The sequence below is a fragment of the Catharus ustulatus genome, chromosome 21, assembly GCF_009819885.2.
Source record: "Catharus ustulatus isolate bCatUst1 chromosome 21, bCatUst1.pri.v2, whole genome shotgun sequence".
Classification (NCBI taxonomy): Eukaryota; Metazoa; Chordata; class Aves; order Passeriformes; family Turdidae; genus Catharus; species Catharus ustulatus.
Window position 1 is genome coordinate 9,890,899 of NC_046241.1, and position 21,878 is coordinate 9,912,776.

At 50.7% G+C, this 21,878-nt stretch overlaps 1 protein-coding gene across 6 annotated transcripts in view; it reads left to right on the plus strand.

Annotated features, from left to right (window-relative positions):
• The window catches only part of CRB2 (crumbs cell polarity complex component 2), a 55,880-nt gene extending 35,577 nt beyond the window's left edge, over nt 1-20,303 (plus strand). For 4 of the 6 annotated variants that reach the window (XM_033077345.1, XM_033077344.1, XM_033077342.1 and 1 more), the window contains 8 exons: nt 247-429; nt 1,267-1,380; nt 9,680-10,618; nt 11,367-11,923; nt 12,750-12,915; nt 13,329-14,193; nt 14,997-15,113; nt 15,501-16,476. In XM_033077345.1, the coding sequence (XP_032933236.1) occupies nt 247-429; nt 1,267-1,380; nt 9,680-10,618; nt 11,367-11,923; nt 12,750-12,915; nt 13,329-14,193; nt 14,997-15,113; nt 15,501-15,984 (3,425 nt within the window). In that variant the 3' untranslated portion in view covers nt 15,985-16,476. Of the gene's footprint in view, nt 1-246; nt 430-1,266; nt 1,381-9,679; nt 10,619-11,366; nt 11,924-12,749; nt 12,916-13,328; nt 14,194-14,996; nt 15,114-15,500; nt 16,477-17,451 lie in introns of those variants that run through there. The other 2 variants (XM_033077341.1, XM_033077340.2) reach the window with 2 other exon arrangements.
• Nucleotides 20,304-21,878: the final 1,575 nt, after the last annotated feature.

The window sequence follows — 21,878 nt, forward strand, 5'->3', positions numbered from 1 at the left end:
TTTCAACCATAAAGTTTTCTTTCTATTTTCTGCCATTTTCCATCATGAGCTCCTCTATCCTGAGGTGATGCTCTCCCGCAAATGGACGATTTTGGCGCCTGTATTTGAGAAAGTAAAGGGCCTGGGGATTCCCTGCTAGATGAGCTGCGGGTGTGAGGGTCTTATTCCCTCCTCTGAGTGAGCCCCAGCACTTGGAGCTGAGCTGCAGTGAGTTGTGCATGATGCTGACTGTGTGTCTCACTGCAGGGTACACTGGGCAGGACTGTGAGGAGGATGTGGATGAGTGTGTGACACAGCCCTGCCACAACGGGGGCCTGTGCCTGGAGCGCTCCAACCCAGCCCACTACGGGACACAGCCCCGCTTCCCCAGCACCTTCAGCTACAGCCAGGCAGCTGGCTTCCTGTGCCAGTGCCAGCCAGGCTTTACAGGTGAGCTGCACAGCAAGTGTCCATCCTGTCTGCACTGGGTGGTGCTGCTGAGGAGGTGGGAACAGAGCGGTGTTATCTCTTCAGGACAGCTACTTCAGAGGGGCTGCCAGCCTGGTGCATCAGGAATGTGCTTCTGCTCCCATTGCAGACAGCTGGATGTCATTCCCTGTCCAAACCTGTCTGCAGGCTGAGGTAACAGCCTGTGCACTTCCCCATGCTGCCGTGAATGCCCTCTGGCCATGCAGGTGCCAGGGTGTTTTCCCTTTGTCAATCTCTCATTCATATGGCAGGATTCATCCCTAGAGAGAGCTCTGAAATTCCTCATCAGAGGAAGCTAATTCCCTGTTGAGACTTCTCTGGTGGCTGCAACTGTGTAACCAGAGTAGGACAAGAGGAGTTTCTTGGTATGAAGCTCTTGGAGTTAGAAGCTCTGTGGATGTTCCACTGAAATATCACCCTTTCCATGGATTGGAGAAATGTGTAAAATGCTGGATTTAACAACTGGGAAATTCCCTAGTGGGAAGGTATAAACAATAATACTTTATTTTATGAGAGAAATATGAGTGTTTGGCCCACTGTTGCACCAATGTGAATGGTTCAGAAGTTCTGATCTTGCTGGTGTTTGACACTGAAAAATCATTTCATACTTCATTTCCCCCATTGTTCTGTGCTGGTGTTTGTGGGCCAGTGCCTGCAGAGACGTGCTAGACTTCAAGGAATTCTTTTGCATTTTCAGATGCATGAAAAGAAGTGCAAAACTTAGGAGTGCAGTTGTCATTTTTGTTTCACTGTTGCACAGGTGCACCTCAGAGGTGTGTTTGTGTTTTCTCTTTGCAGGGGAGACCTGCTTCACCAACATCGACGAGTGCGAGTCGCAGCCCTGCCAGAACGGGGGGCTCTGCCAGGACCTGGTCAATGCATTCCTGTGTCACTGCCTGCCTGGTTATTCAGGTAACCTGGGAAGGGGTGGCTGCAATCACATCCTTCTGTTTGCCAATGCTGAGCTGCTGCACTGCTGCCTGGCTGCAGGATTCCAGGATGAGAGGGCATGACTGAGCTGGACTGGGAGTGTGCAGCTGGATGTCAGCAGTTCAGGGCTCAAATGCCACAGGAAAGCTGTGTGAGTGTGGGCAGGTAAGGTGATAGTCCAGGAACTAGATGTGGAGACATAAGATCAACTGCATAGAGTCTAAGATCAGAGTATCCAGGGCATCTGTATCCTGGAGTGAAACTGGGAGAACTTTCTATACATGTAGTAACTATAGAGAAAACCAGCCTTTAAATAAAAGAAGGGATGTTTAACGTTCTAGTTGTCACAGATTGTACTGGCTGTAACACACTGGCTCACCAGCACGTAGGCATCTGTAAAACATCTCCATTCACTAACACCCTGGGATGATAAGAGCCAGCCATTTTTGGCTGAAAGCAGTGATCTGCTATGTTAGGAGGTCAAAAGGTCTTTGTGACATGAGCAAAGGAAGCTTCTCTGTTTACAAGGAATGAGGAGCCTGGATTCTTCCCCAAATGCCCTGCCTGACCCTACGGGTTCAGTTTGCTGGAGAGCCTGGGAGATGGTGAATGTCAGCCCTGTGGGAAGGTCCTCTGCTAACTGGTACTAAATCTCATCTTTCTTTAAAATATTCCTTCTCAGTCTTCATCTTTAAATTGCACATGTGCTGGGTAATTTAACACCAGAGTAGTTTATAGCTACTCCCAGCACGATCCTGCATTTCTGGATTTGAGATGAGGGTAACTTCTCCAGTGTTACCAGGCTGCCATCTCGTGGGAAAAAGAAACACTTGAAGCCAGAAGAAAACCCTGTCCCTTAACTTGCAACAGCAGGTAACAACATTCCAGAGACTCTCTCAGGCCTGTATGGCATGGGAAAATTTTCTGTTTTCCTTCTGTGGTTGCAGTGGTTGAGCTGTGTTGGTTTAGTTCTGCCCAGCTCTTTCCTGGGAAGACCTGTTACTTTCATTCCCTGTATGTGCAATCAGCTTCTAGTTAACACCTTCTGTAACTGGGCTGAATTATTTGTGGGGTTTTCTGGCCTATCTCATTTGCTAATTTAGGCCAGATCAAGAAAAATTTACTTTTGTAGATAAGGCCTTTGAAAATCAGCTTTTATCTAAGCTCGTTATCGCTGTTTTCTCGGGCAGTTACAATGCTGTTCTCTGAACTGAGATCTTGTCCAAAGAGATGGTTTAAAGTTTATCCTTCTTGTCAGAATTCCCACTCACATCTGTGCCCTGTTCTCTTTTCTTCCTGCAGTGCCCCAGCACCCTCACAGAGCTCAGAATTTCATTGTGCTTTGCCAAGCTGCAGATCTGTTTAATCCTTTCCAATTCTTAGCGTGCTCATGGGCAGAAAAGCTGACAGAAACACGGGCTGATGGGCAAAGGAGTGCTGGAGTTCATCCTGTTGCATCAAATTTGGGTTCATTAGTACTTGAAGGGGATTAGAAGCAGGTTGCTCTTCTGGATATTACTTTTGGTAAAGGACTTTGTCTCAGCTGAGGTAGTTGTGACACATGAGCACAGCGAAGGGCTGGGAGCAGTCTGAGAGCAGTGAGTGCGTGTGGAGGAGTGAAGCTGACATGGAAATAATAGCAATTAATCTCCCCTCCTTTGTCAATTAATCCCAGTACAGTCATGCTGGGTAAACAGCTTATTACTTCATATTAGGATCACAGAACAACTTTGTGAAGCTTCCCATAATGTTTCTCTTCAAAACACATTTCTGTGGCAGCTTAGATCTGCCATGAACTTGGGTTTAAGCTGCCTCCAGTGATTAAAGTGAACTTGCTACTCTGATGAAGAACGCTTTCTTGGGGCGGCAGGGGTTCCTTCTGTGTGTTTGCTTCTTCAGTCTGAGGAATTTGGGGAGTGTTGAGATAACAATGCAAGTCAGGAGAAATTCTTTCTTTGCAAATTAACTGCCTCAGTGCTGTCTCAGTGTTGTGCAGCTAGATGAACCTTCTCTCTGAAATGTGCTTGTTGTGAAAGTGGTGCCTCATTCCTTAGAGAACAACATAACAGGTCCTGAAGAGTCTGTTCAGCACATGCTTTGTGCTTTAGCAGAGGAGATAGGTACCCTGAGAGGATACAAGAAGTAAGAATCAAAAGATTGCATGGGTACTAAGTGAGTGCAAATGAGAGGGAGTCTTGCATGCTTTTGGAAATTATGTCAACTGTGGTCAAGAGACAAAGCATATTAAGAAAAGTCTGTCTTTTAGGGGGAAAAGAAATCCAGGAATTCTTCATTTAATTATTTTTCAGAAATGGTTTCAGTCCACCAGGTATTTATTAGGCAGTAGGTGAGGCCAGGATAAGAAAAAGGCAGGTACCTCCATTTGACATGGACACTGATTTTTAACCTGCAAAAATGTTATCACTGAAGTTTGGATTATTGATTGTTTATAAAGTTTTACATGGCCTGAGTGCTGTGACTGGAGCTGAAGCTGTGCTGAGCCAGAGGAGGCTGTGTCCTGCAGCAGGGCTGTGGCCCTGGGCAGCCCCGATGAGAGGGGCTGAGCACAGCGCTGCCAGCACACACATCCAGCCCGGGCCTCGGGCACCCTGTGATCAGGGGAACACTCTGAGCTTTGCTGCACACGGCTGAGAACACTTCCACTTTCATGAGGAATCAGAAGGTGATGTGGTGTGAATGTGTCCCAGTATAATTGGAGAGCTTATTGACCATCTCACTTTGTTCAGCCATAATGTCTTTGTCTCCTTAAAGAAGTAGAAACCTTCTGTGCAGCAGCTATAAATGGTTATCCTGTGAGGGCACCAGCCCAGATCAAATGGGCCTGAATTTGTAGGTCATGGGTCAGGAAATAAGTGGGAGATGCTTCTTCTTCTAACCACCTTTGGATAGATTTAATTTTTTTGTGCAGGTATTTCTTAAGTCAGATTTGTTTTAGAGACAGAGCCTCTAGAGCAAGGGCAGCTAAAAGGTTAAGATAGTAAAGAGATTAGAGGCCTGTTCCACCTTCAACCAAATCCCTTTTGGTAAATATAGCTGAAGGGAGCTGGGCAGCACTGGTGAGGCTCCCCCCCTTCCCTTTTGCTCCACGTTTCTTCTCCCTGCTGGATCCCAGCTCCATGTTAATCAGACCTTTTGACTTCTCTGTCATCTGATCAGAAGGCTCCGAGTGCTGCAGTCCAGAGCCTGCTTGTGCCTGGTGCCAGGTGAGAGCAGAATCTGTGCTGGGTGCATTGGGGTGTGATGGATTTCCAGCAGTAGTGTCCAGGTAGACTCTGTGTGTGGATGTGGAGATAAATGTGTGAGTGCATAAACCAAAATAGGCATCTTTTTGAAGACAGTGAATGTTCTGCAGTCTTCACAGTTGTTACACTTTATTGTTGCAGGAGTGGCTGAACTGCACAACTGCCTGTTTGTTTTCTCCTGAACAGTAACAGAAGGGTCAGAGTAGCTAACAGAGATAATGTTCCAAATCTGTGCTGGAATAAGTCTGTGTGTGCACAGGTCTGTGGCTATGTGAGAAGTTTTGACTCCAAAAAACCACTCACCATATCCTTCCCACTTCCAGTGCCTGTACAAGTGACTGGCATGTTTGGATTGTGTAAAATTACAAAAGTGAAATAGCTAGGGGAGTTGCTGGAATGCTTTTTTTTAATATCTTAGTGATACTGCTAATGGAGATTCCATACACTGACATGTGGGAGGTTTTGTTTGCTTGGACCTGACATTGATACAGAGACTCCAAGTTTGGGGAAAGCTCCCACATAACATTTCTTCACAGAAACAAGTAACTTCTCTGGGTCCTTACAACACAAAAATACAACTCTGCCTCCAGAAATTTTATATTATGAAAGTAACTGTATTAAAAAACAAAACAAAAACAAACCCCAGAAACATACAGGAAAAAGGAGACTACAACAGCTAATTTAATAAGGTGGCTAATGAGAAAAGAGAGTTTTGATTGTGCACTGCCATGTCTGAACCCATACATTCAGCATAATGCAGGGACTTTCCTTCCATCCAGTTTGACTTCAGAGAAACAGATCATGGTCATTAAAACCTGAGACTTTGCTCAGTGAATTCAGCAGAGTGGAGATGTCTGTGCCCACAGGTCCCTGTGAGGGCACAGGGAGGAGGAGGAAAACTGCCTGATGGGCCCCGATCCCCTCAGCACTGGATGTGCAGCAGGGCCCAGGTTTACTCTGCATTTGGAACTGCCCTTGTTCCTATGGTTTGGATATTGCACAATGGTGGAAATGCAGCTTTTTTGCTTAGCCTATAAAAAGAACATTTTGGCCTTGTTAATGGAATTTGGCAGATTCACCTGGAGCGCAGCAGGGGCAGGAGGTTGTGCGTTGGCTGTGCCCTGCTGGGCTGAGCTGTGGGCAGCGGGCACTGCAGGAGGCACGGAGCAGGAGCATGCAGGGAGCACATTCCTGGTGTCAGCACGGCCAGGGGCCAGCTGGGAGGGTCAGAGCCAGCCTGGATTAGACCTGGCTCAGGGCAGGGCTCTGCTCCCGCGGCTCTTTCGCTGCAATCCCTTCTCGTGGGACCGGCAGCAGCAGCATCTGCACCCTGCCCTGTCAGCCCGGCCTTCTTTGTCATCCCTCCCTCCCTTCACCCCCATTTTTTTCCCTTTACTGTCACCAATGTCCACAAGGAGTCGGCCATGAAATCTGTGCTGGTTGGCGTGATCCTGCAGGGAATTGTTCTGCTAGCAGGTAATGAGGGTGGCAGTGTGTCCTGGCGGTGTGCGTGCCTGCCAGGGCAGGGGGCTGGCTGCACGAGTGGTGGCTGGAGGCATGAGGAGGAACCTCAACTGGTTACAAGGGAAGAATGTTTTTATTTTGAACAGACCTGAAGTTTTGTTTTGGAAACTTGGGGTGAGGAATTTCCTTGTGGCAGGGGTCTGGCTGGCAGCCCCGCAGTCACTGCTGTGGTTGTGCCTTGGGGCGGTGTCGGGGCCGCTGCCCGGGTCAGCTCTGGGGACACTCAGGGGCCTCTCGGCTGCTTCTGGGAAACGTTCCTTTTGCTTTTCACTGATTGTTTGCAGCGCTCATTTTTCCTTTACTGACTGAAAGCTGCCTTACGGAGCAGCAGCTCTGTGGCTGTGAGTCAGGACCAGCCCTGGTGCCGGTGCCGTGCCCAGCTCCGCTCCTCGCCCCAGCAGCAGCAGCGCGGCGGGAGCGCCGAGAGCGGGGTTGCCATGGAAATGGCAGTAATTGTGCAAATAGAATTGTGTCGGGGGCCGTTCGGTGCGGCTAATTCTCTGCCTACCCCCTCTCCCTCCCCTCCTTTTTCCTTTTGATAATGATAATACAATCCCTAATTAGGATGCAGCAGGGAAAGGTCGTCAGGAATTCAGCTGCCTTACAGAGAGGGCAAGGCTGTGCTGGCCGGGCAGCCCTGCTCAACTGCCGTGCTTCAAGGAACAGACCTTGTCCTTCAAGGGTTTTTGATATCTGACAGCTAAATTAGAATATTTCACTTCATTTGTGCTTATTCTTTTAACATTTTATGTATCTGTTGAAGGATATGATTCTTACACTGTATACAATGAATCTTTATTACTACTGGCAGCCAGTGAATCATTCCCTCCATTCAGGCAGTGCTGGGCTCTGTGCATTGATCACACGTGCATCTACAAACCAGGACTGTTCCCACCACAGCAGTGGCACTCCAAGGATTTGTGTTTGAATATCTGAATATGCTGCAGGCTGTGAAAGCTCAGCCACTTGTGAGTGTTTCTGACCCAGCCACTGTGGTTGTTGGCCTGGGACTGTTACCTCAGACAGGGCTGAATGAAGGGAATGCTGGAAATCCTTGACTCCACATAGCAGCCGTTTAGATACCACTTGTCTGATTTTCAGATAACAAGTTCCACTGCTTTGCTTTGTTAGTCTTTAACTAGATAAGGAACTCATTAAACGTTTGAAAGTCTCCTAATGGTGTAATGAATCAGATTGGTTGCTTTTACTATTGATGGCTCAAATAAAAGTAAACATTCCAGCTATGAAATTTAGAGGGAACAGAGACTACTACTTGTTTACAAGGAGAATAACTTAGTTTTGTTACTTGTTTATATTGAACAGAGTCGTGTTTCCCAATTTATTTTTTTTTAATAAACCTGAAAAGGGATGCCTATGCTGCTCTTATAAAAACCAATTAGTGTTGAACAACTTCTTAATATCTATTTCCCAGTGGGTCAGCAAAGACACAACTGTCCATGTCTTGGAGAAGATTGGCATAATGGATATCCAGGAAATGATATGTAATTTTGGAAACTGTAGTGATGTAGCTCTAGATAGCTGCCTAGTAAGTGTTCCAGGAAAGAAATTGTCATTAGCCAGATTTTTAGAACTCTTGTGCAATCTCTTTTTCACCCATTCCAAACAAATAATCTAAGAAACCAAACCAGCTGCATCCCATGGGAAAGCCTGATGTTTAACCAGCCACCAGCCTGGGGCTGTGCACCCACCCTGGGGACTCCTGTCCCACCTGAGGCACTGGGGGTCTGCAGGCAGGAGCAGCCCAGCCTGGTGCTGCTGCTGCTGAGCCACAGAGAGCTGAGACCTGCTCAGGCTGGGAATGTGGAATGGGAAAATGGGCCTCTCCTGCCTGCCTTCTCAGAAATGCAAAAATTCACGGCATCTCTCCTTTTGTTATCCAAACCAATGTTATCTTCCTCTCATTGCCTTGGTAAATATCAGCAACTCTGATCTGAAACAGCAGCATCTCAGGGATTATACCAAACCTGTCTTTATTCAACAGCCTTCCCCCTTAAATCTGACTGCAGACTTGGAGAGCCCTCCAAGAAAACCCTCTCAGTTGTACTGCTCTACTCCTTTTCCCAGCTGTGACTGAAGTCTTCTTGTCTTCTCCCAAACTGGGATTCTCCAGGCATGTCCCTTATACTCTATCTATTCCAACACATTTCCTCCACAGCTGCAATCTTAATTCTGTCCCTGCTGCTCCCTTGCTGAGCAAGCCCAGCAGGAAAAGGGCTGTGCTGAGGTGGTGAAGATACTGCTGCTTACAGAACAGCTCTGGCACATCTGGAAAGTGCAGAGTTAGAGCCTTCAGTGCCTCCCAGAGCTCTGTCCCTACACGGGCACAACTGGACAGTTTGGAGCTGGAAGCTTGTGCTCATCTCTCTGCAGAGCTCAGGGGACAAACCATCAGTGCAAATATTCAAGAACCTGTATCTGTGCTAAGTTTTTATTTTTAATCACACATCAAGTCCAGCTCCAGTGCTTCTAATGCCCCATCTCTCCTCATCTCTCTGCCCCAGGCAGCTCTCTAATCTCTTTGACATGCACATTCTGTCTAGTGGCTTTTCTTTACAAATGTCCTTTGTGTTTTGATTCCCCTCCTTTGTGTGTGAATTCCTTCCTTTTCTTCCTGCTGCCCTCGTTGTGCTTGCTGGCTGGATCGGGTGTAATGCTATTAGATTGGGATAATCCATGCTTGGTTTATCTGTGGGACTGTCTCTGAAGATTAGTGAAAACCAATGTTATAGGCTAGATAAAGTGAACTGGTTCAGGGCTCTTCTGTCAGTCTGGGGATGCTCAGGAAAATGACAGCAGATTTTCATTAGCCAGATTTGGTAATTTACTTGAGCCCCACTGGGATCCGTGTGCTGCCAGGAGACAGAACTGCACTGCAGGACCTCACCCAGTTCTTTTCTGCAGTACTGGGCAGAACTGAAATCAGCTTAGTGCCAGCATGGCAGAGTGCCTGTGGAGCATGTTGTGTTTGTTGTTTGGTAGTGAATTAGGTTTTGTGAGTTTTACAACTGGGGGGTTGTCTTGGAATTTGAATTTTTTTAACTGAGGCTTTCCAATAACTTTCCATTTTACTGCTGTCTGCAGCACTGGTGCCTGGGCCATGCTCCAGTCAGACCTACAGACCTCCCTGGCCTTTCAACATACCAAATCTAAGAAAAATGCATGAATTCCTTTTCTGTGCTGTTTTGGTCCTTCCATGCCTTCTGCACATTGAGTGCCTGTGTGGTTTGAGCTTGGGACAGGACAGCAGTTGGTGGGGGATTTGGGCTGACAGGCCAAAGCTCTGTAAATAGCACCAAAAGGACACAGAGGTTTGGTCTTCTCACTCTTGCATCATCAGCAGGATGCTCTGAGTGAGTGTGGGGCTCCTTGCTGGCAGCTGCTCCCTGGGGAGAGCTGGGGAGGGCTGTGCCTGGCAGGCTCTGGGAGGGAGTCCCAGCCCCAGGTGAGATCCCATCTCTCAATCTCTCCTGCAGGTGTGGAATGTGCTGTTGACATCAATGAGTGTGAGGAGGGACCCTGCAAGAACGGAGCTGTCTGTGAGGATGGCATTGCTGACTATTCCTGCCACTGTGCCCCTGGCCAGGATGGCATCACCTGGGGAGGGAAGAACTGCTCTGTCCAGCTCACTGGGTGCCAGGAGCACGACTGCCAAAACGAGGCCTTGTGCATCCCGACCTACCAAGCTGAGAGCCACGGCCACCTGTGCCAGTGCCAGCCTGGTTTCTATGATGCCACATGCTCGACACCAACAACGTTCTCCTTTGCTTCCAGAGGGCTTCTCTTCATTGAGCTGCCCAAGAACAGTGAGAGCAGGGGGGGTGCAGGAGGAGCCAGCGTGTCCCTGCGCTTCCGAACCACTTTGCCCAGCGCTGTCCTTTTTTACCGCGGCCATGGAGCTGAGTACCTGTTCCTGGAGCTCCTGGATGGCGTCCTGCACGCAGAGCTGAAGAGGGAGGGTGTTGGGTACCCACTGCTCCTGCAGGGGCTGAGGGTGGACGATGGCCAGTGGCACAAAGTGGAAGTTGTTGTGCACAGCTCGGTGCAGCTGAAGCTCTGGCATGGCTCTTGTGAGGCCGGGCTCTGCCTGCAGAGCTCTCCTGTCCCACCAAGCTCTGCTTTGATGCCACAAGCCTTCCTGCATCTGTACATTGGAGGTGCTGATGATGCAATGGCCAACAACACTCGGAGCCAGCAGGGCTTTGTGGGCTGCCTGGAGGACCTGCAGGTGGATGCTGAGGCCGTGCTGCCGGCGGCTCTGCCCCTGGCGGGTTTGTCCCCGGCCAGGCCGGGCTGTGAGCGCACGGAGTGGTGCCAGTCCCAGCCCTGCCTCCACGGAGGGATCTGCGTGGACCTCTGGGCCTCCTTCAGGTGTGACTGTCCCAGGCCCTATGGAGGCCCAGCTTGCTCCTATGGTAAGTGCAACAGATACTTGGATGTTAGCTCAGGAAACAGGAGCTTCTGTTTGACCAGGGGGAAAAACAAAGCAAAAGCCTCGTGAATAAAATCCTCATTGATCCCTTTCCTGTCGTTTGCTCCTGCAGGAATGACTGTCAGTTTTGTGGTGCAGGTTGTTCCTGGTAGAGCCAGAGGCTCTGCCTTCACCTTTGTAACAGATCTGTGTGAATGCAGGGGAGCAGGGAAGTTGTTTTACTGTGAAAAGTTGATCTTGAGCTTCTGAGTTGAGGATAAATAGGAATGTGTTACTTTATAGATAAACTATAGAGAGCTAAAGGAAGCTGTTTGTCAATTTTGAGTTGAAATAACATCTTTTTGCATTTTTTGCTCCTGCAAGGCTTGTATTAGTATTGGGGTCTTTTTCAACTCTTCCAAGCCCTAAATATGGCATGTACTGCTGTTACCAAATTTGCAAATTTTAAAAGCAACTCTGTTTCTCAAAAGTCCTTGAGTAAATCTGCTGGACTGGCAAGGGCTCTGCTAGACCTGTATTTCACTCTCATGCTACTTGGACACTTGAATTTGTGCCCTCCAGGGAAGCAAAGACACATTCACTTATTTCTTAGTGTCACAGACCTGTGGGGAGGAGCATTGTTACCCTGGCACACCCTGAGAAGAAACATTCCCCATCCCTAAGGAGCTGCATCCCTGTGCCAGCTGCATTCCCTTTATCTCTGACCCAAGTCTGGTTTTTTTCTCTTCCAGAGCACCCAGCAGCAACATTTGGCCTAGAGAATTCCACCAGCTTTGCCTCTTTCACCCTTTCTGACAGCCTTGGTGCAGACTTCAACCTCTCCTTTTTCCTGCGGAGCCGGAAGCGCGAGGGTTTGTTGGTGCAGGCCTGCAATGGGACAGGGCCCTGCCTCAGCCTGTACCTGAGGGATGGCCAGCTGAGCATAGAGACCTCCCCTGCGGACACCCTGACCTTGCCAGGCAATGTGGCTGATGGGAGAAGACATTTGGTAGCCCTGTCTTTCCAGGGAGGCTCTGTTGGTGCTCTGCAGTCAGACACATTTGTGGAGCTGGGGCAGCTGCCAGCACAGGCCCTGGGAGCTGGCTCTGAGGTGTTCATTGGGGGACACCCAGACCCCAGCAGTGCTGAGCTCTGGGGGGGCCATTTCAAGGGCTGTTTGCAGGACATCCAACTCAACAGCCAGCAGATAGAGTTTTTCCAAGTGGAGAATGACAGTTTGCCAGGGGAGCTCAATAGGACTCAAACTGGAAATCTTGTGAATGGCTGCATCTCTGATGACACCTGCAAGGTATGTGCTGTGTCTTGTTTGTGTGTGTGCAGGGGTTTGTTGTAGTTCTGTTATTACACAAAAGTCTGACTGTTGCTGATACCAGAAAGAGGAGAAGTTTTTTTGATGTACTGAAGAACACCTGGTTCTCTGTGCTCCCCCTCACTCCATATGCTATGTATGATTTAAACAGAGTTTTCTCAAGCTCCCCTGTAGTTTTTGTGGTTTTAGAACTTGGGCTGCAGCTTTTGTGCTGCCCATCTCCACTTTGCTGAGCCCACATAGATTCCAGACTTCCCTCCCTAATCTGTAACCTTGCCAGCCTCTCCCTTCATCCTGTTCCAATTGCGCAACAACCTCTTCCCCAGGAATCTGCCCCTCCAACAACAGAAGTTGAAGGAGCTGTGTCCATGTGCCCTTGGGTCAGAGCCTGGCTCTCCTCTGTGCCACACCTGGTGATGGAGAGGCCATACCCTGGTCTTGCCCTTCTTGTTTATGGTGCTCTGAAGCATTGTCCCACCTGTGGTGTCATGGGTGTCCTTCTGGTGACAGAACTTTGTGAGCTGGGAGCATCACAGTTTCACCTGTTCCTCACCTGTGCTTTTGTGCCTTGTTCTTTGCTGGAGTTCCTGTTGGTCAGTGCTGTGCACAGGGGGCAGCAGGGGCTCAGGAATTTCTTGTACAGAAACCCATGTGCTTCCCTCACTGCTCTTGAGTCACTGTTCCATTTCCCTCCTCTCTTGATTCAAATGCTGCTTGTGCTCATCTTCATCATCAGTTCTACCAAACTCTTTTAGACCTTGAGACGAATTACTCTGCCCCTAAATTCCCCTGTTTTGTTTTTCAGTCTGAGCCATGTCAGAATGGTGGCAGATGCATTGTCACTTGGAATGATTTCCATTGCAGCTGTCCAGCAAATTTCACTGGGAAATTTTGTGAAGAGAAAGTCTGGTGTGAAAGTGCCCCATGTCCTGAAGCCACCACCTGCGTGGATGTTATGGCAGGATATGTGTGTAAGTTCTGTTCTCCTGCTTGTGTCTTGGTAAAATCCCCCTGTTCCCTGTGCATAATCAGCATCTCCAGTTTGTGCTGCTGCAAACAATGCCAACACATGCTGCAAGAAGGACACAGAGTGGTGCCCAGGTACACACTGCTGCAGGCAGCACAAGCTCTCTGGGCTTGCCCCAGGTGTGACAGAGCACAGCTGAGGAGTAAGCATTGCTGCCTAAGAGCTGGATATTATTACAGGAGGTGCAGTTGTAAACAGGAAGAGCTTTAAGGCTGCCAGCAGCTTGCCTGTAATCCTGCTCACACTAAGCTTAGGGGTTCTTAGGGAGAGAACCTGCCAGGGGTGTGCCATTGGTCTGGCTCCAACAGGGCACCAACTGTCTTTGAAATCCCTCATGCTCTCCCCCTTTATTTATAGGTCTGGCTAATGCAACATTTAATAGTTCTGCTACCATGGAATTTACCACCAACTCATCAGTGACCAGAACTCTGAGCAGCCTCCACGTGGACTTCAGAACCAGAGATGAAGATGCTGTTTTGCTTCAGGCTGTGGAAGATGTGGATTCCCTCCAGGTAGCCATTAAGAATTCCTCCCTGCTTGTTGAGATCAGGAGTGGGAACAGCGTGGAGGGTGTGAGCTTCGTGAGCCCGCAGCCTGTCACAGATGGGGCGTGGCACAGCGTGGCCGTGTCCATGGAGGAGCCGGCCGCGCTCTCCTCCCGCTGGCTGCTGCGCTTGGACGGAGCCAACGTGACCCTGCAGGGCAGCGCTGGCAGCCTGGACTTCCTCAAGAACAACGCTGTGGTCGTTCTGGCCCAGGATTTCACCGGCTGCCTGGGCCAGGTGCAGATCGGGGGCATCTTCCTGCCCTTGGCAGCACACCGGCCGTACCCGCAGCCCGAGCAGTTCCAGCGGGCCGGCCCTGGCAGTGCCCGGCTGGGCTGCTCCGGGGCCGACGTGTGCGCCTCCAGCCCCTGCCGCAACGGCGGCACCTGCGAGGACCTGTTCGACTCCTTCCGCTGCGGCTGCAGCGCGGGCTGGGCCGGGCAGCGCTGCGAGGCCAACATCGATGACTGCCAGCCCAGCCCCTGCGTGCACGGCCGCTGCGTGGATGCCGTGGCCGATTTCCAGTGCGAGTGCTTCCGGGGCTTCATCGGCAAGAGGTGCGACATCAACGTGGACGACTGCGTGCGGCACCAGTGCCTGAACGGAGCCACCTGCGTCGATGGCGTGTACGGCTACTCCTGCAAGTGCCCCCCTCAGTACTCGGGGCCTCGCTGCGAGTAAGTGCCAGGGTGCTTCGGTACAGGGGCAGGGGAGCCTCCACATACACTGCACTTTACTTTGGGACACTTGGGGAACGTTTTTCATTGCAAGCATCTCGTGGGTAAAGAACCAAAATTCTGCTGTGACCTGGAAGGTGCTGTCCAGGTCCAAACCCTCACTGACAGGGGCTGAGCCTCGTACAGGATAAGGATCCTTCCTTTAGATGTGGGTTATCCCTGTGCTACATTTCAGAGCTCTCTGAAGGCCATGTGCTCTGGCCTGTTGTCATTTCCCTCTAGCACTCCCCAAGAAGTTTGTCTTCTCTGTGACTTGATTCCCCTCTGCCATATTCATATGCTGATTTAAAAGAAAACATCCTGTGCCAGTTTGAATGGAACATGGAGTTAAATACTGACATGGCTGTGTTTCAGTTATCTGATCTTGCCAGGATGATTTTTCCTGTTGTTCCTGCTGCATTCTGGTGCAGTTACCTGGTCCTGGCATTGTCCTTCCTGGGCCTGGCTGTACTGTTACAGCACTGTCCTGTCCCTGTCTACATTTTCATTAGCAAGAACAGGCCTGCCTGAGAAAAGTCTGAGTACTGTAGAGCTGTCTGTTCCCCAGGCAGGATCCAAGGAGTGCTCTGATGTTATGGCTGATTTCTGAGACTGTTCCCCTTTTCACTGGTGTCAAACTCCTTCCCAGAAACACTAATGACTGTGTTTATGACTCGTGCCAGCCCCGTTCCCTCTGAGCCCCAGAACACTCTGCCCTTCCCCAAAACCTGAGTGCCCTAAAGGCTGTGCCTTGCTGTCCCCAGGTGGCCGTTCCCCCCTCAGCAGTGCGGCAAGAACTTCACCTGCCTGAACGGCGGCAGGTGCATCACGGAGAGCTGGGGAGCCAACTGCTCCTGCAGGCCTGGCTTCACTGGAAGGAAGTAAGTGCTGCTTTGGGATCCTCAGTGGGCAGAGCAGGGCCACTGCTTCCCCTCCTCCATGTCCTTGTGCCAGTCACACAGCTGCTCCTAATGGGAGCACGAGCTGGTGCTTGGAGCACAGGGAGGCTTCAGCTGCCAACACCAGCTTTTGCAGTGAGAGCTGCTTCCAAGTTTTTTCAAGCACAGCTGGAGACCTGTGCTGGCCTCAGTCCCATAGAAACCACAACAGGAGGGTTGGTGTGAACAGGGGAGAATTTCATGTTGTTTGACTCTGGAGAAGCTGCAATGGGCACTTCTCAAACAAAAGAGGTGTTTTTAGACTGGGTGATCTTGTGTTCTGTGGCACAAGAATATATATGACAATTCTAATACACTCTTCCTTTCCAGCTGTCAAATCAACATAAACGAGTGTGACCCGAACCCGTGCCAGAACGGGGGCACGTGCCAGGACTCTGAGAACCGGTACGAGTGCGTGTGCAGCGCCAGCTACACCGGCGAGCGCTGCGACATCAACGTAAGCACCGCCCTCGGGCTCTGCCCGGCCCTCTGCTCTCACCAGGGGGCTCTGCTGGGGCCCTTCCCGCTCCTGTCCTGCCTAAAGCATTCTTGGGGGATCCTGAACGGTTTTTTTCCCTCTGCAGTGCTGCTGCTTATTGGTCTCCAGCATATAAACAACTGCAGTAAATGCTCCTCAGTATCTGCAGGTGCTGCCATAGGGCTTTTGGGGCTGTCTCTGCACATTTCCATAGATTTCACAACTCTTTGGACAGTAATCCAACTCCTGCAGTTGACTCAGGAGAGTGGAATTTCATTTGGTGTTTTATCTGGGATAAGAGTTGCTAAGCACCTTCCCTCTCCAAAGCTCATCTGAGTAGAAATGGATGTTTGGAGAAGGGAAGTTGGATAAAGTCAGGCCAAGAGTGGGAAACAGCTGAGTCCTGTCCCTGAGCTGCTGCTGTCCCCTTGTGCTTAAGCAAAGTGTTTGGGGTGGGCCTGGGGTCCTTCCTGGGGGAGATGGGATCCATACCCTGCTTTCCCTGCGGAGCTGTTGCATGGACAGGCAGCTTGGTGGGTAACCTGGGACTGTACTAACCCGTGCTGCATGGGAAGGGCTGCGTGCCAGGCGGGGTTTGCTGCTGTTGCTGTTGCCCAGGGCTCTAATGCACGTGCCAAGGTCACCCTGACATTTCCAGTTTGCATGCACAGACTCCTTCAGGCATCTTTGTCTCCTCTGTCCCAGGACACTTCTTGTGGATTCCTTGTGTTCATTTTCATCACCCCCCTTGCTTTTCTTCAGTCTTTTCTTTCCCTCTTGTGCAGCCAGGCCCCTGGTGGGGCAGGGAGGGGCTGGAGAGGGTGCTCAGTGCCACCAGGGCCAGCTGGAGCTCAGCTGAGCTCCCTTTGCTCTCTCCTCCCTCTGCTGCAGCTCCAGGGCTGGGCCCTCGTGGTGCAGAACTAACCCGCATGGTCTGGAACTAACCCTGCATGTGCTCGGCTTTGACAGGCTCAGGGAATCCTCCTGGACTTCAGGCATTTGCAAAGGGCTTCCACATCCCCTGGGAATGTTCCTTCTTTGCTCTGTGACATGAGCACAGACTGAATGGCATCCAAAAGCTGTAAATAATCCAGCTTGAATTATTTTGTTATAGCTGTAAGGTGGCCGATACCATTGTTGGCAGTAAGAAATATTTTTAAGCTTACTGTAATTTTAAAGCTTTGTTTCATGACAAAACTTTCACAGTTGTTTTAGTTATGTTGTTGTCTTCCATGTCATCCTTGATTCCATCAGAATCTAGGGAATTCTCATTTCTCTCCTCAGTATTTGGGCTTTTAATCATCTCCATCTCCCATTCATGTCCTGACCTCTTCAACATCTTCCCCATCCTGCTGCAAGTTCTGCACTTGTTTCACAGCTTAACAGCTTAATCCATTCTCTGCTTTGCCATTACAGGCATCATTGAACTTCTTTTTAGTATCATTCTCCTGCTTGGGGAATTTTTTGGGCGTTATTGAAAATTCACATTACTCTGCATCAACTTTAAAGTTTGGGGGGGGTTTTTTTTGGGTTTGGTGATCTTTTTTCAACATTGGTCCTAACTTTGCCAGTGCCATCTATGTATTTTAGTCTGGTATTGACAAGAAGGCACCTTTAAAGACTCCCACTGTAGATGCTGAGTAAACTGGCATTTACATCTTAAGGGGCAGTCTTGCTGTGAAAAAGTGTTTTCTTTTGCTTTTCTAAAAACCTTTCTCCCCTCTAATCTGACCATTTTGGTCAGTTATTGCAGTTATTGTCACCACTGGAGTTTCATTGTTTCTCCATTAATTTCTTTTACAGAAAGGGACTGCAGGTGCTCTCTTCCCCTCCCCACTAATTGAAGTAGCTGTCCCTGTAGCCTGTGGCTCAGTGCTGCTCCTCAGCATTGGGCTCATATTCATGGTGCTCACGGCCAGGAAGCGGCGCCAGTCCGAGGGGACCTACAGCCCGAGCCAGCAGGAGGTGGCAGGAGCTCGGCTGGAGATGGACAGTGTCCTAAAGGTGCCGCCTGAGGAGCGCCTGATCTAGGCCCTGCTGTGCCCAGACCTGCCCCTGCAGGCTCTGCCTGGACCTTGGGCCCTTCCAGCAGTGGCAGCAGCAGATCCAGCCCGTCCCAGTTCCCCCAAGGCCTGGTCAGAAGACGCGGACGTGACCCGGGGCAGCAGAGCTGGGCCCGGCCCTGCTGCACACCAGGGGCTCCAAGGGAGCCTCTGCCCTCCCTCCTGCCCTGGCCTGGCCAGTGCTCATCTCCCAGGAGCTCCAGGGGCTCTGGCCCCCTCCCAGGCAGGAGAGGCACGTTAGAAAGTTCTGCTTTCCAAGGCAGGGTGACTTGAGGCACCTGTGCAGGCTCAGCTCCGAGCTGGGGAAGGCTGTGGCTGGTTTGTACATTCTGCTCTGGTTTTGCCAACAGCTGAAAACCATTCAAACTCTCTCAGCTCAGGTGTGTGAGGTTTCCAGTCTTCAACAGCAACAGCAGCTGTGACCTCCCTGTGCCAGCCCTGTGTTACAGGGAATTGTCGGGAATGATCCAAATCCTTGTATAATCCGTGTTGAATGCCGTGGTGCTGTTGGACATTCCCGTGGGTGCCCTGCAGGATTCCGGGGCTGCCAGCTGCTGACTTTGGCTGGGAAAGGGAGAGGGGAGCAGGAAAAGGTCACCGGGTCCTGGGCATTGCCTGGGCTCTGGGCCAGGGGCAGGGGCAGCTCCTGCCCTGCAGCGCTGGTGGCACAGTGTGGCTCAGGGAGGCACTGGGGGCTGAGGGCTGTGAAATGCAGGTGAAGCTCTGAGTAACTCCCTGTTCTACCGCAGCAGCGAGTGTGGGCGCACCTCAGCCACTCCTCCGTGGTGGGAGCAGTCGGGGCTGCGGGGGCTGCCCTGCTCCTCGCGCTCGTTGTAGCCACGGCCATTGCCATGAAGAGGAGGAGAGCGACTCAGGGAACCTACAGCCCGAGCCGGCAGGAGAAGGACGGGGCGCGAGTGGAAATGTGGAACGTGATCAAGATGCCCCCGACCGAGCGGCTGATCTGAGCCCGGGGTCACCGGAGCTGCCCGGGGCCAGCTGGGCTGGGGGGGACAGCTCCGCACAGCCCCGAGCCGGAGCTGCTGCACGGCCTCGGGCACTGCCGCTCCCGCTGAGGGCCGGGGGAGAGGGCAGCGAGCAGTGGCTGTGGCACAGGGGGGACGCAGAACGGACGGGACAGAGGACGGGGCTGTCACAGCCAGGGCTGGCTGAGCCCCTGCAGGCAACAGAAAAACCACCCTGAGGCAGGTCCAGTGAAGGGCAATGAAACCACTGCACTCAGAAATAATGTGAATAATGCGGTATTTTCAAAAAGACACGTGCCTGTGGCTCCTCTGCAGGGCTAAGCCAGGTAAGTGAGGGTGGGAAATCATTCCTAGAGCTGCTGCTGCTGCCCTTCCTGCTGGGCCAGAGCTGGCACGGCAGCAAGTCCCACTGGGCTGTGCTGGACACGGCTGCTGGAGCTTTCCCTGAGACTAAACCAAACCACAGGAACATCTGAAGTGCCTTTCTGATCCTGAGGTGCCAGTTACAGTTTAACCTTTGGGAAAGGAGGAGGTTTCCATATTTGATCTGGCCCTGCCACTCCTCAAGCAGGGGCTTGGAGCTGACCATGGAACTGACCCTTGTGAGAGCCAGGGGCTGAGCGTCAGGCAGTGCTTGCTGGGGTGAGGAGGGGAGAAGGAAAGTTCTAGAAGTGACCTCTCTGGACTGACATGTTTGGGCTTGTTGGTACAGAAGAGTGGAATTTAGTTAACCAATCCTTTAAGCCACACCAGGGTTGGTGTAAGTGACACAGCAACTGCTTTCCACTGCACTAAAAAGGAGTTTGATTTTGTGGCTTCACTTCTGTTTTACTGTTTTAGCTGTTGAATGTGCTGATTCTTCTTTAGCATAATGTGGCAGAGGCTGTGGAAGGAAACGCAGCACAGCAGGCCAGGTAAGGTCTAAAGTAATTAGTGTTTCAGGATAATCACTGCAACTATCAATGAAGAATGTTTTAGAGCAGTGTCTGCTTTTTAATCTCCAAAATACCATTAAAAATCAGGGTGGGAACCTGCCCACTGTAGCTCATTGCCACAAGAAAATGTTGTTTATTCTGGTCTGCTTCTACTGTAGCTGTAAATGTTTCTGTAATTCCAAGCAGAGGGAGGGGCACAGAACTACTGCTCACATGTGTCTGTTCAAGAACATGTGGATCTGTGTAAGAACAGGTCTCTGCAACAGGCAGCTGCTGACAGAAGAATGAAAATTTTAAAAAACCAGAAAAAACCAAAGGAGTGGGAGACAATATTTTGTCTGTAAGACCATTTTGTCTGTGGTAGTGGAGCAGAGTGGAAGGTTCAGAGGATCCCAGCTGTGTCTGGAGCTGGCAGTGACAGAGGGGCCCTGGCTGCAGGTGGGAGCCTGGGGCTGCTCCCTCTGTTTCTCAGCAGTGACTCTGCTGTTCCTGCCACTGCTTTGCTCTGGGCATTTCCCAGCTGCTCTTTGGGGAGGTCCAGCACATTTTGGGAACAAAGCCAGTGGCACTGCCCAGTGCCCTGGTGGCAGTGGGGCTTTGGGAGCAGCTGGGTGGGGTTTTCCTGGGGCTGTGTGCACAGGAGGCTCCAGGGCAGCAGAGCTGTGCCAGGACAGGGCAGGGGCTGCTGGGCACAGACACGAACTCCTCCCTGGGCTGAGGGAAGGGCAGGGGGGGCTCCAGGCAGGGGCTGGGGTGGGCACAGCCCCTGGGGCCCCTGTGCTGCCAGGCAAAGGCTGCTGTGGCTCCCGGGGGCTCTGGGGGCTCTGCCACCCCCCCAGCACCCCAGGGCAGCCCCTGCTGCTGCTGTTCTGCTCCACTGCACGTTTGCTGCTGGTGCTGGACAGAAAGGAGGCAGCAGCAGGATGCAGCAGAGCCCCTGTTGCTGCAGCTGAGGGTGCAGAGCTCCAGGCCCTGTTCCCAGAGCTCCCTGAGCTCCTGCAATCCCTGCAGGGTTCAGAGCCCTGGAGCCCCGGCGGGTCCGGCCATGCCCTGGCAGCTCCTCAGGGCTGCACTCCAAGCACCCAAAGCCAGTATTAGCAAAGGTGTTAAAATACCCTGTCAGTGTCTTGAGCATTTCTGCAAAATAATTTATGGAAGGTTTTTTTTTTCAATAATGAACTTCACTTTCTTTTGATATTTAATTTTTGAATATATTTTTTCACAAAACTGGACGTGTAGTTAATGATCATGATGTTGATTTCTTTTTTAATTGTAAATTTTATAATTTGTAAATAATTAGAATGTTCTTCAAAAGAAATTTACAATAAAATTTGGTTAAAAACAGACCTGGCTGTTGACTTGTGGCTGTTTTTCCCTGAAGAACACCTTGCTGTCTGGGTGGCTGATCATGGTCTGGGCCACACCCCCTCCACAGCTGCAGCCCTCGATGGCTCTTCACAGGTAAAGGATTCGTTTTGTGATGATTGTCACAGGCCAGGGTGCAGAGCTTTGCCCAGCAGCAGGACAGAGTTGCTGAACACCAAGGGAGGGAGCTGGGGAAACCTCTGCTCTCTGCTCACCCCACTGAGGTGCATTTTACCATCAATCCCTGACTTTATGGGCAGTAAAGAGACTGCAACGTGGGGAAAAGGGACTCGGGGTCCAGGGACTGCCCTTCCATGTGCAGTGAACTGGAAGCCTCTGCCCAGAGTGAGCAAGACACAGAACTGGTTTCACCTCCTGTGCAGCAGCAGCTGCACCACAAACTTTGAAGAGGTTTTTTTTTGGTTTGTTTTTAAAATAAACATTTCTTATGGCAGGAAGCAGCTGTAAATAAGCAAAGCAGTCCCAAACACAGGGTGAGTACAGGAACCTGGACCAAGTCAAGTATAAAGTCACTGAGGAGTAAGAGGAGCAGCACTTTTTATACTGGATTAATAAAAACATCCACACTCCTCCTAGTGCCAAACCACGAGAAGGTTCAGACAAGCAAACAGTTTACACCTGGCACGAAGAGGAATGAATCATGTTAGACATTCCTGAGTTTAAATAAGATGAAAAAATCCCTAAATGCTGTCCTAGGGATAGTTCCATTCCTATGTTACAAGAAACCCCTAAAAAAGTCTCCTGCTTGCAAACCCTGCTCCAGAAGTGAGGAAAGTCAAACTCTGTGTCCTCCTGGATCTCAGGTGCTGAATAAAGTGAGGGTGAATAAATGGGTGTTAATACTCTTCAGTGCCCCAAAG